This window comes from Nelusetta ayraudi, unplaced genomic scaffold (genome assembly GCF_046127955.1).
Source record: "Nelusetta ayraudi isolate G7.1 ecotype Tasmania unplaced genomic scaffold, CSIRO-AGI_Nayr_v1 ptg000031l, whole genome shotgun sequence".
In the NCBI taxonomy this organism is placed as follows: domain Eukaryota; kingdom Metazoa; phylum Chordata; class Actinopteri; order Tetraodontiformes; family Monacanthidae; genus Nelusetta; species Nelusetta ayraudi.
Window position 1 is genome coordinate 6,586,930 of NW_027466081.1, and position 13,130 is coordinate 6,600,059.

General features: G+C 45.4%; 1 protein-coding gene across 10 annotated transcripts in view; it reads left to right on the forward strand.

Annotated features, from left to right (window-relative positions):
- Positions 1-13,130, forward strand: part of lmo7a (LIM domain 7a) — a 49,026-nt gene that overhangs the window by 5,094 nt on the left and 30,802 nt on the right. For 9 of the 10 annotated variants that reach the window (XM_076031144.1, XM_076031146.1, XM_076031150.1 and 6 more), the window contains exons 2-4: positions 676-746; positions 2,349-2,418; positions 7,649-7,755. In XM_076031144.1, coding sequence (XP_075887259.1) covers positions 676-746; positions 2,349-2,418; positions 7,649-7,755 — 248 coding nt within the window. Of the gene's footprint in view, positions 1-675; positions 747-802; positions 821-2,348; positions 2,419-7,648; positions 7,756-13,130 lie in introns of those variants that run through there. The other variant, XM_076031154.1, reaches the window with a different exon arrangement.

Below are 13,130 nucleotides of genomic sequence, written 5' to 3' on the forward strand. Positions count from 1 at the left end.
TTGTAGGCTTTCCTGACATTAAAAGCGCTTTAAAGCTGCATTACATCACATTTACATTGATCAATGTGCAATTTTTTCAATTCAAATTTTCTCTGTTACCACATAAACAGACAAGCGTTGTTTTCATACAAAAGGCTGCTTATGTGCTCTCCTCTATATGTCATGTTTTCTTCTTGCTGCTGCACTCCATGCATGCAGTCTGTGGACGTTTGCCTGCATAATGACTCTTGGTTTTCCTGCAGTGGTGGTTTTGAGATCATGGGAAAGGCATGACGCTAGAGCACAGCGCTGTGTTCCCCTCGGCGGTCCAGATGCTCCCGTAGGATTGCGGCTTGGGGCGACCCGCCTCGCCCGCCGTTTTAGCTCGGAGCCGCCGTTCACCGGCATTCTTTAGTCTTAAGGAGAGAGGCGAGGAGTCACCAGAGAGCTCCGGCCGAATACCTGAAGAACCAGGCTCAACCCTGTTCCAGAGACACTGTAGGAACTCTTGAGGAAATACCACCGACTTCCTCTGCCACTATACTCAACATCCTACCTTTCTTCTCCAGACTCCCCAGCCCACCACACACACGCACACGCACACGCACACGCACGCAAACTCCTGCCTCCTCCAACCCCTCTCGCTATTTTAATCACTCAGTTTTTTTCCCCCCTTTATTTTTTTTTTTTTTCCAGGCGGTAACTGAGAAAGAATTTGGGACCCAAGACTTCCGATCAGCTCTGGAGAATGGCATTCTGCTGTGCGAGTAAGTAGCCTTCTACTCTACTTCCACTCTACTTCTTCAAGCCGCTGCGCTCTCGTCCAGGTCTGCGCTGCCATGTAAGTGGTGCTGATATTTCCCAGGCTGACCCCCCGCCGCCTCGCCGTTTGTTTTCCTGAGGCCCGCGTGAAGCGAGCCACTGTTTGGAGGTGGCGGAGTGGAGACTGGTCCGTTTCCAGCGTGAGATCTGTGCCCCGGTTTTGAGACTGGGAGCTATTTCAGGACACGTTGGGATGTCTGACTGACAGAGGTTGAAGATCAGTGGATGGGCAGAGTTATGTTTTTACTTTCAAGAAGCCTTGTCGTAAATGGACTGAGGATCCAGTGACAAAACGACATTGGGGAGCCAATGACCAAGCAGCTGGTGCTGCTTGGTCATTAGCCCCATGTGCATCAGCAGGCGACCAAATTTATCCATGCAAAACGCAAAACGGGCTGTTATGTCAAGTAAACCATTGCAAATAGCTCTCTAAGGGGCGATAGGGCTCATGGGGGGCCACATTGCCAAGTACACGCTCACAATCTCGCAAAGTGCTGTTGGCATGGATTTAAAGGAGAAGCCCTCTGCGCCGCCGATTTGGACCCGACTCCGCCACTTCCTCAATCTGACTGGGAACCGGCGAGACCCTTTCGCTCAAAAGAGGCTGTCAGTATTTTCTCAGCGTGAGGAAAAGGAAGCCCGATTAAAATCGCCCGCACCTTAAAGCATCCATTCCCTTCCACTCCCATTGTGCTGCCGTTCTCACAGGCGCTCGGAGGGGAAGCGCGATCCGATAAAGTCATCACAGCTTTCTATTGTTTTGCCGACCGCATGCCTTTCGCATTCCTTCTAGACATCTATTGTCAGTGCGTGCAAAGTCTCCCGCCACCTACGACTCCACCCCACTAACTGCCGTACCGTCTGCAGAGGGAAAACATACGGCATCAAAAGTCATTTACCTGTGATGGAATATTGTTTGTTTTCTGGAAGCACCTCTTCTAAGTATGTTGAATAGGTTTAAAAATGCTACAGCATGTAGCGCAGTGACGTGGGGCATTATGTAATTTGATCGCATGCATCTTCAAAATTACAGTTCACATAGAATAATTAACTTTTCAGTCATTTTTTTATGTCAGCAATGTCATTAAAAAGAGTTTTAGATTTGTTGTTTTACAACTCGTTCAAAGAATGATCGTGAACAACAAATCCAAAAGATCATCAGTTGCAACATTTGAGCTGACACCAGGAATTGTCTTTCCAGCAGTGTAGGAGACTTTCTGCATTCAAAATTTATTGCAGTCAAAAAAAAAAAAAAAAAAAAAAAAAAAAGCCCAAACAGCTTCATCCGATCTGCGGCGAGTCGATGTTTGTTTGGTCTCGCCGCCGCAGAGGTGGGCATGCGGTGGGAGAAGAGTAACCGGTGTGTTTACATCAGGGAGCGGCAGCCGGCATTTACCAAACTGAAACCAGGTGGCCGCCATTAAACAACGTCGTAAACACACAACACTGGGGCTTTGCAACACTTTTCGGTTCATTCCCTCGCTAGTTTGTCCGCTCGAGCCAACCGCCCGAGTGCTTTCACTCACACTCTCCTTCTCCCCTCGCAGTCTGATCAACAAGATCAAGCCTGGCATCGTCAAGAGGGTCAACAGGCTGCCAACGCCCATCGCGGGGCTGGTGAGTCTTTTCTCTTTCTGTTCTGCTGTAAACCCCTGCGTTTAGCATTAGGCTGAACTTCATTAACTTCATGCGAGAGGATGGAGCCGCTGCACTGACTGTTAACCATTGGCTCCGCTGCCGAGCGGCCAGTAAAGGGCAGAGGTGCAAGCCTCAGTGGCTTGTCGCTCCATATATCCATCCGCGCTAATAAGTTCAGCGAACATGCAATTGCGTGAAAGGCCACTGTCCGCAATCAAACAAAGCCTTTATAGAGTGTCTGCACTGGCTGGAGATGCACTCTGTCAGTCTAATTTATGGCAAAAATGCCACGTTCCTGCATGAGAGTTGGATTTTTGGTGAGTAATGAAGGTCAGAAGGAAGCAGAATTTTAATCATGTATTAATATTAATAGTTTTTTTTTTTTTTTTAATAGATTTTTCTATTTCAGTTGGTTTTAAGCCAGACACATCGCAAATTGCTTTTTGATTTTATTTTTTTCAACCATCCTTGGCTTTAGTAGAGCAGAGTTGCCCTATAAATTATCCAACTACTATGTAGATCTCCAGAAAACAGCTCATTTAGCCGAGGCTGGAAATAGACCATGTGTTGGAACTTTCTAATGTTTCGAAGGGGACAACAGCAAGACGGCTGTGAGGAGGAGCCAACACTACGGCATGGAAATTGGCATGGAAATCAGTGGCATTCATGACTTCACAAATGGCTTAGATATATATATTTTGGACCTCTCTCGTTTCTGTGAAGTTCACTGACAGCCTGGAGACACATATCATTCTGAGAAAACATTGGTCATCTTGGCTTTACTAAACAAGATGATTTGCGAGTGTCTGCGAACACGTGCTCCCAAAGTAGAAGGTTGAAAAACCGTACGTACTACCCGTCTCTCACAGACTCTCTTTTGTGGGAGTAATTGAGTCCAGCTGTCAAGAGGAATTACATCGCCACTCTCAACCCAAACCCATGCAGTCTGAGCTCCCGTCGGTGGGCTCCCTAACGCTCAGCGTGTTTGGCAAGACAATGACAAGTTCAGAGTAGAAGAAAGAGGTTGGATGTCGAGCTCGACGTAAACACCAAACATGGCTTTCGCTGCGTTTGTTGACCGTACCATCGGCTCAGGGAGGACGCGAGTCACTCTCCCCTGCCAGTTTGTTTTGGACTGTTGGTTTCACAACTGGGTGGGCACCTGCTGAGGTAATGAGCTGAAACCGTTCTTCTACTGGTAGCACTACAGTGGTATTTCCGAGAATCGGACGCTAACCTGAAACCACACCATCGTAAAAAAAAAAAGAAGTTTCAGCCAATGTGAAGGCTTCTTCAGTTACTGCCAACCACACATGACATTTGGACCGAGCTATTGAATTACTCTCTCACTTCAAAAAGGTATTACTGCCTTGAGGTTCCTCCCTCAAGGTTTTTATCGCTAGAATCTTGTTCATCAATTTCTTTGGAATTTATAGCCAATCGGCTTGCGGTGGGACAAAAAAGGTGGAACGTACGAGAGTCATAACTGACTGTTCTGGAAAAACCAAAGTCGAGCAGGAAGGTTGCACTACTATGGGTTGTAAACAATGGCTTCTGATTGAAAAAAAAAAAAAAAAAAAAAAAGGCTTACATGTTACTATTGTGGACATTTTTTGGCACAAGGATGGCATTTCCACCTCCACTCCATTAATGAGGTGAAAATATTTGAAATAGGATTTAATTGTTTATCCACAGACTTGGTTACATTGTATAAAATTGCATTAGATCAGCCACTGGGTGATGATGTGTGGCTGTTCAGTCACCTCTCAACTCTTGATTGAACTTCCCACATAGCATTTTAAAGAGCTGTGCCAAATAAATGCTTTATTAATGTTCCTAGCTTCTCTTGTTTGCCGTGCGAAAGACTGCAGAAGTGGCAGAACAAAAGCCCAGGGAGGGACGATCGGGGGAAAACAAAACGGAAACCTCTGGTTTTGTGGAATATTTAGCAACGTTGGCTCGAGACCCGGGCCTCTTTTTTTTTTTTTTTTCTTTCCTTGGCTTCGCTTGCATCTCAGGGAACGTTTCCCATGTCAGCACACTTTCCTGCCCCTTTCGCAGAGCCCTCAGCGGCTTTTGGCTGGGGGTTGTGGCACCCTTGTTTGGGATGGGCCGGGTCCTGTTTTCACCAGCGGCTGGGCAGGAAGCTGACAGTCCTGCGGTGCAGAGGTCAGCCACTTGAGCCGGGGCCTCCTTGATTCCAGGCAAGCTTAATTAAACTCCGTCCTGCGTGCTCTGTCATCGACACCATTGTTGCCGTGTGCACACTGTAGAGGCCCGGGAGGCTGTTTGTGTTTATTTAAAGGTCCAATCCATCAGTGTGACGATCGGTATTAGACTGTGCTTTCTGACTGTGTTTGTGTTGCACCACAGCACGTTATGACTGGAAAGGGAGATCTTATCGTTTCAGAAGACGCATTATTTCAAGTGTTCCACCTCCTCTCGGTTTATTGTTCCAGCAACTGAATTGCCTGCTGTTTGAAGCGCTACCAGGGGTCATTGGAGGGTAATTGTAGCATATAGTCATATTGAACGTACAGGCCAGTGGAAATAAATAGAGTGGACCACAGTGTGAGCTGCTGGGACCTTTACAGGCCAAGTGAGTGGCGCCTTTTCATTTCCCGGTGTGAAGTGCTCAAATCAAGGTCCTCAGGTCCGCACTGGAGAGGATTAGAGGCTGCTGGATGGGTACAGCACATTAAGAGGGATTATGTGCAGGCGCAAGTCAGCATAACATTCCTTCAACATCATTATCTCTGCATGCTTCGGGACTGATTGTTAGCACGGCTTATGAATGCTCTTTGGGGCGAAATAACGTTCAGACCAAATGATTTTTATCATTTAATTACGGATTCTTTCATTTTTTTTTTTTTCCATTTATTTATTTACACAGACTTGATGTGAGGTCTTTGTTTCAGAAGGAACATGTGACTGCCTGAAGTGGGAGATCCTTATCTGTGGTCTTTAATTACACAACTGTATAACAGCAAACAACTATTAGTAAGAAATACTGCAAAAGTGCAACTCGGGCTAATATATCAAAGGCAGTGCAGAGGGAAAAAAATGTTTTGTTTTGTCTTGTCAGCACTTTCTCGAGTTCCAAACTGAATTTATCTGTGACAAACAGTTACTACTGGCCAGTATGCAGCTGTATAAAGTTACAAAGAGATAAAGGTGTCTGGTTGTCCTGTATCACGCACACAAACATAGATTGCACTCATGTAGAATGTAGAAAGCAAGAGCAGTCAAACATTACTGCCCAATTGTATTCTGCAGAGCTAAATACCGGGTCTGAAGGAAGTCAGCGAGGTGTCATCTGTGCCGTGAGAACAGACTGTCTCCGTTTAAGGTGAACAATGTTGTAATGCTGGATCACTCCACATCCTTCCGCGTGAACAATTAACAGCCCTGAAAGGGGACAAACCACAAAATTAGCTCGTCGTTCAAAACAAGTGAGCTGCGCTGAGTGACTGAACGGCATGTGTTTGCTGTTTGTCGGGGTGGGTGAGGTCTTCTCCTTGACCTTTCACAGCAAACAGTGACCTGTAGGGCCCGACAAAGTGCCATTAAAGGACAGGCCGAGTTAGAAAGAGACTCCTACACAGAGAGGTCAACCCTCTGCTACCATTTGCTAATAAGCATGTTTGCCATTTAAATATAGAACAAGCCACCCCTTCATTATTGCAGCCCACGTAAAAAAAAGCCATGTGTCATTACATAACCCCCATCCTGAGCAGTGTTGTCCCCATGGGAAGGGCAGTCTTAGCGTCAGGATACGGACGAGTGCAACAAAAACCACAAAACAAAAGAAAACAAACAAAAACACAGTGCCAGAAGTGAAACTTTGGGATTTGACGGGTTTATATGAGAGCTTTTGACTGCAAAGCGTCTTTTCAGTTGTCATTTAGCTTATCTGTATATGCCAAACAAACAAAGTTTAAGAGTGTGGTGCCACTTAGAGACCCGAGTCTCTTAATTTGTAGGGAAATACAATGTAAAACAGATATGTGTGTATATACATATATATATATACACATATATATATTGGGGCAGGGAGAGAGAGATTATGTCTCAGTCTGTGCTTCTTCTGTTGCCAGTGTATCAGCGAAGTTTCGCTCCACTTTGCCTATACAAACCACACCTGAGCAAGAAAAGCCGGCTTTTTGTGCATGTCAGCTGTTCCTTAAAACATTACTGAAAACATAATGTCCTGACAGAGGAGGGCAGCCAGTGCAAAATACAATAGATCCTGATTATGAACTGCAACAAAAAGGAAACAAGACAGGATGTAAACAGCTTTAGCTAAAGTTAGCTAATAATTGCTTGCTAACCCAGGATTCGCTTACGAAACCTACTAGGCTAACTAGTTCCAGCACATTGGAGTCAGTCTGTGTGACTGATGACACTGACTAATACATCAGCAAACAGAAGAACCTGCTAAATGACCAACTCACACGCTGAAACTTTACTGACATAACAGATTAAAAAAAAAAAAGCTAGCAAGTTCCAGCTTGTGTTAAATCCCGCATCAGACTTTCAAAAGGTCAGACGGACACGCTTAAGTCAAATCTAAAGACAACATCTGTGCCATGCTCCAAATGATTGACACCATGCGTCTCGCTTGAGGGAAGAACAATATTTGTTGGTTTCTGTCACCCGGCCCAATGTTTTGTAGCAACCCCGGCGTCTCCAAAATATTCCACTAGCCCACGGAATTCGCAGGTATTCACGTGGTGAAGGGCTCGGCAGGGGAAGGAGGGGACAGTTTCAGGGTGTGTGAGAGAGAGAGAGAGAGAGAGAGAGAGAGAGAGAGAGAGAGAGAGCTGCATCAGGAGTCGAGTCCCTGTGTGTGTCATTCTTTTTCTGTTTTTTTTTGTTGCCATTTGCATGGCCGGTTATGTGACACTTCCTGGTCTGCGCCTTTTCCCCTCCCCAAACCCGGCCCAGCCCACAGGTGGCTGTGCCGCTGTCACTCAGCTCCTGTCGCTGCCTCTCCCCTTATGGGAGCGCGTGCGAGCGAGCGTGTGTGTTTGTCCTGCTCCCTTATTTGCTACACGCTTGCTCCTCCCCATCTGTGTGTCTGCTCTCTGGCAATATGAACTTTGGAAGCAATGAGTTGCAGCCTGTGTCCCTGCCAGAGAATTCTTGTGTGATTATTCCTTGCCTGTGAAGGTGGACAATCCTCATCCTTGTTTTGTTCCCCGTCCAGGACAACCTTAACGTCTTCCTCAAGGCCTGCGGGAGGCTGGGACTAAAGGAAGCGCAGCTGTTTCACCCGGGAGATCTCCAAGACCTTTCCACCAGAGTAACAGTCCAGTAAGTTTTCACTTTTTTTCCTTATTCCGCGAAATGTTCGGAGAAGTTTGGAAGCCTTAAACGCCCACGTGAGACACTGAAACTGTTTGGGATCCTGCTGAGCTCAGGCCCATTTATTTAACGCTTTTCTGGTCTCTGCACAGCTTCTATTAATGTGCTCATGAAGGATGAACATTCAGTGCAACTGTGACACTGTGTTTCCGAGCACGTCGCCTCCTGTGACACATGATTCAAGCTGCAGTAATAAAAAGCTCAGAGCTATTTTCACTGTGTGTTTCTGTGCTCTTGTGCAAGTAAGCATCTTTTTTTCTCTCTTTTTTTTTTTTTATTTATTTATTTATTTATTTTTAACAAAAACACAAAGCTCCGTATTTGTTCAACTTATAAAGGAACAGTTGACAAACCAGAGCACTTAAGACGTATCTCTGGTTTTCTGAATGAATGTCCCTTCGGTGCAGGTCCAGCAAATATTGACGTCTATTTACGGCAATTTTATTTTTATTTTATTATAGAAAGTTTCAGACGGTTTCTTTGCTAGGGACAGCCGCTCTCGTGCCACTTGTGTGATGCACGAGGTATGTTGAACAACCTGTTCACTTTTTACACAGGCGTGCCTCCAGGAGGTATCAGTGTGAGCGGAGGGGAGAAGTCAGTCCACCACGGCAGCAGCGTTTCGCTCGGATAAAGTCGCCGATGCGCACTATCAGCCTCCGCCAGCCAAATGAATCTCCTTACAGCAGCGCCGCTGGCCCTCTACTGTTGTTTCTGTAGTTGTGTGGAGTTTTTTTTCTTCCCCCGCTCCTTCGCGCCTTTCATCTCTTGACACGAGCTCTCAGAGGTGTGTTTTCCCAGGTGCCACCCAGGATGAGGCTGACAATGCTGTCGAAACTGCAGGCATCACACGCCGAGGCAGAAGGGCTGCGCACTTTAGAAATATGAACTCTAAATAAACAAATCTGCCTGTGTTTTATCAAGACACGCCCTTCCCCAGCTTGAGGGACCACGGCTGAGTGTGGAAGGAGCCCTATCGCTCACTACGCTTATGATGCAGTCATAAACATTGCGATATTCCCAACGCTCTTCCGCGTCATCTTTTATTATGGCCTGTTTCCCATCAGCCCCGGGAGGCGAGCCCTTAAATGCATTTGGTTTCGATATAATGCGTCACCTACGTGACACAATAGGGAATAAAACGTACCTGTCTGTTACGTAATTAATGGAGATCACAAGGCTATTTAATGCCTCATTCTGAAGTGCGACTCAGCTGTGCAGCCTTTCTGCACGCTGGGCTTTGCTTTGGGTTGAAGGCCTATTTTTAGGATCTGTGGGGGGTCACTTTGGCAAGCTGGACGGATCGGAGTGGTATCAGGGCACACAGAGGGGCTTTTAATAGGAACGGCTGCGCAGGGTCTGCAGAGGACACACTCCCTGAAGAGTCTCTTGTGCAAATGCAAAAGTCCAGGAGAGGTTTTTTTAAATTGCGACTGTGTTGAAGCAACTCATCTGCCGCAAGCGCAAGAGTGTAACTTTTTTTTTTTTTTTTTTTTTGTGCGCGCAAGCCCACTTGATCACGAGTGGCGGTCGTTCTAACAGAAAAGCTTTTACATTCGTTGATGAATTGATTATATTTTCACTCGGTCGTATGTTCTTGCTGCCCGTGGACCGAGATGAGAGGGGGACAGAGGAGTTGCTTGTGTTGCATTGGAAGTCACAGCTTTGGTGTTTCTGATCTGCACAAACAGCGGCTCCGCGGGGAGTAACATGAGGACATAATCCCACATAATAGGAAACCAATGGTTTTGATTCCACCGTCCGCTCATGCTGCCGTGCAGTCAAATGAGCCACAGGAGATGTGAGCGAGGGGAGAGAGTTGCCTCTATCAGCTGTCATCTGCCCTGTTGTGTGACCAGGCTGCGCTCCCTTGAACCCGGCCTGACAGGTGCTGCGCTCAGCTTCCCCGTTCTGTCTCGGCAGCAGCATGTGAAACTGTTGGCGCTCCGTTTCTCTTCTGCCCGCTCAATACCGAAGGGGCCGGGCTGCCGTTGGCACCTCTCCTCTGTGTCTTCGTTTAAAACCTTTGAACAAATGTTGAACAAAAGCTGCTGTTGGTTGCTGTTTAATTAGTTAATGGGGAAAAATGGAGTGAGGTAAGACAAATGCTTTATATTTTCAGCGCTTAATCATCAAAGTTTCTCATCATTTGTACTTGATCGTCCGTTCAGTATCCGCACCGTTTTTATTCCCGGCGAGGCCTGAGGCTCATACAGACGTCTAGTTCCATTCCTGCTGGTCCATGTTGTTATGACGGCAATAAAAAATTATCAGATGTCTTTCCTGACCTTTGAGCTTTGCACTCCTCTCCCCTGTATAGTTTTGCACTTGCATTACCGCCTACGGGAAAGCATATTGTGCTCTGTAACCTCACGTTGTGAAACCTACTCTCTGATAAAAAAGGACATTTATTGCTCACAAACACGTTCAACGTTAACACTGTTGAACTCCAAGACAAACCGTTGTAAAATACATACTGTCGTAAAGAAAACAAAAAAAAATGGGAGAGAGTTGGCCACTTTGAATTGTAGAGAGTTTTCTTCCCCTCAGCTGCAGATTCTAGCGTTGAAAAAAAGTTTCAAGTCGTTGGTCAGTCATCTGACAGTGATCGTCCTGTTGTCTTACGGTGAATTCAATCGTGTTCAGCGTCGTCACAAGTCTTCTTCAGTGAGTTTTATGGCCACAGGACCGGACAACCCCTCCATCACACCTCTAATCAATTTATTGAAATTCTATTAAACTTTGCCATTGCTTGATTAGTCACTTCGTGTATGGCCAGCTTGATAATTGTCCTTCAAACTGTGGCCGGCAATGTGGTGTCAAGGTTGTCCTCTGACTTTTTGCCTAGGACGTCTGTTTGCACTGTTTGTCAGCTGATTACTTATGACAATATGACTCAGAGACGGCGAAACGTGGAATTTCCTGTGAATAAGGGATTATCCTTATGATGCAATATCACACAACATGTTGAAGTGTAATATGTTGAAGTGTAATATCCAAGAGCAAATATGATATTCTCAATAAAGATATTGAAAATATCATATAAAAATATGGCCTTACAGTATTTAGAGCTTAAATATGTACAATGTTAAAACCGGAGTTAACACTGAAATTCCTAAAATCTGCTCATCAGTGACTTAAATCTGAAACATAAGCAGCAAAAAAGTCAACCCAACTGCAGTTTTTGACTGCCACAGTGAGGCTAGGCTAACCCTACAAGAAAAATTCACTGAGATTTTTCACGAGCATCCACGAACAGTCCTTGTTCAAGTGCGATAAAGTTATGCACAAGGAAACGATTTCCGGGTCGCTTCGACGTTCGAATTAGCAAATGCTCTTCTTTTCTGGGACACCCAGTATCCACAATGCAAGATGCTGCATCATATTCGCTTCAGTGAGAGACTGAAGAAGGTGGAACATGCCTTCTTCTAGACCAACAGCACTCAATTAGAACGTTTAAGCCCAACAACTACATTTTTAGTTGTTTTTTTTTTAAACAGATAACTCCTACAAAGCAATATTAGACTTACAACATTAAAAAACAAAGGTGGTTTTGATTTGATTTAAATCAAGGAATAGAAGCAATTTAGGTAACCACCGGTTCACCAATGTGTTAAAAACAAGCAACTTTTCTTTCATATAAACTCGTTATAGCCCTCATGCATGTTCCCCAGTGAATCCTGAATGCAGATGTTTAAAATGAATGAAGTGCTTTTACAATAGTGATGAGTCCAGCACTGTGACCTCCCATATCTGACACAACAAACACCCCCCACGGAGAAGGATCCAAAGTCTCAGCGCTGCCTTATTTAGCAAATTATTGACCACACTTACTGCCTTTCTGAGACCCAAAAAAGGAAAAGTATAAAAGATTAGAAGGTGCGTCACACTTATCAAATCAGTGCTGGAATGTTGCTGACCATTGGTTAACCGCAGATAAAGAGGAGTGGCAGTGCCCTCTGCTCATTGGGTTTTTAAATATGCAATAGCATCTCTGGCAGCGGATCAAAACAAATGTTGCAGCCACCAATGGAATGTGTTGTATCCTGAACAAATATGGACTGTAAAGATTGTGACAGCAGAGTTTATTTAACAGTAAGACAAGGCATACACTGTGCGCTTTTAGCCCTTTATCAGCCTAATGTTTGAACCGCATGGCTCATTTTGGAGCTGGGTATAAATTTCAGTTTTGCTGGCGTGACATAGCAGTTGTCGGATGTTCAAGCAAATGGGCTTTCCCCATCACTATGCAGCAGGGGGAAGAAACTCCTGGTCTAATATGTCAAAATGTTGTAAATGTTGGTCTCGTAACTCACACTTGAACCCAGATGAAGCTAATCCAACGAGCAGAGTCCCCAAAGAAAAGTTGTTTTTTTTTCCCCTGGTGCCATTAAAAGCATCTGAAATAATTGGCAATTAGCAGGTTAGCTGTCAAGTTTACCAGTTAGAGGAGTCGGTAGCTTATCATCTCCTGAGCCTTCGCTAGTTAGCACAAGTATCTGCCGCGTTAGCATTGCTGCTAATCAACGAACTTGTCTCCGGGCTTTGAACTGAAACTTTATTTGATCTGTAGCCGCGCCAAACAGCAAAAGCCAAAGGACCTTATTTCACACATGCAGTGTGAGAACCCGGTTCTTAGCGTGATGATTGGATGGTACAGTGTGAGCTGGAATAACTGCAACCAAATAGACAGGCCTCGACTTCGATTGTTGGGACTGTGGTTCACGTGGTCCACATCTCGTGTTATCAGTCTAAACATCCATGTGAAGTGACTTCCTTAATCCCCAAAATAATTGCCATGCCTTTTGTGTTAGCATTTCAGGTGTGGTTCAGTGAGCTGGCCCTGCAGGTTATGGATGATGGTTTTAAAACCCGGTACTGCCAACACCTCTTCCTGTAACATTTGAGAGAACTGTAGCCAGAGACCAACCGAGTCATAATGGTCAATAAAAGTTTTTATAAATCATGAACACAGCCAGCCCTGGCAGTAAAACAAGGGTTGCGTTTGTGCGCCGTGGTTGACGCGGGGAGAGACATGCCAGCCTCACCCTGTTCTCCCACTCACAGAGGCTGCAGTGTCTCTGATTAGCATGACATAATGATTCCCCCGCGACACTGTCTCACCCAGAGATGATTCCTGTTCTCTGTCTCCAAGGTTCCCAGGGCTACAGGTGCACGCTAGCATCTGGGCGTGTCCTTTGAAATATTTATTAGAATGAAAGAACGCCAGTGAGGGCTGTCGCGCATCTTGTTGAATGCTGCAGAACAACTGATCTACATGGCAAAGGTATGCTGCTGATGACACACCTTTGATTTAAGCCCTT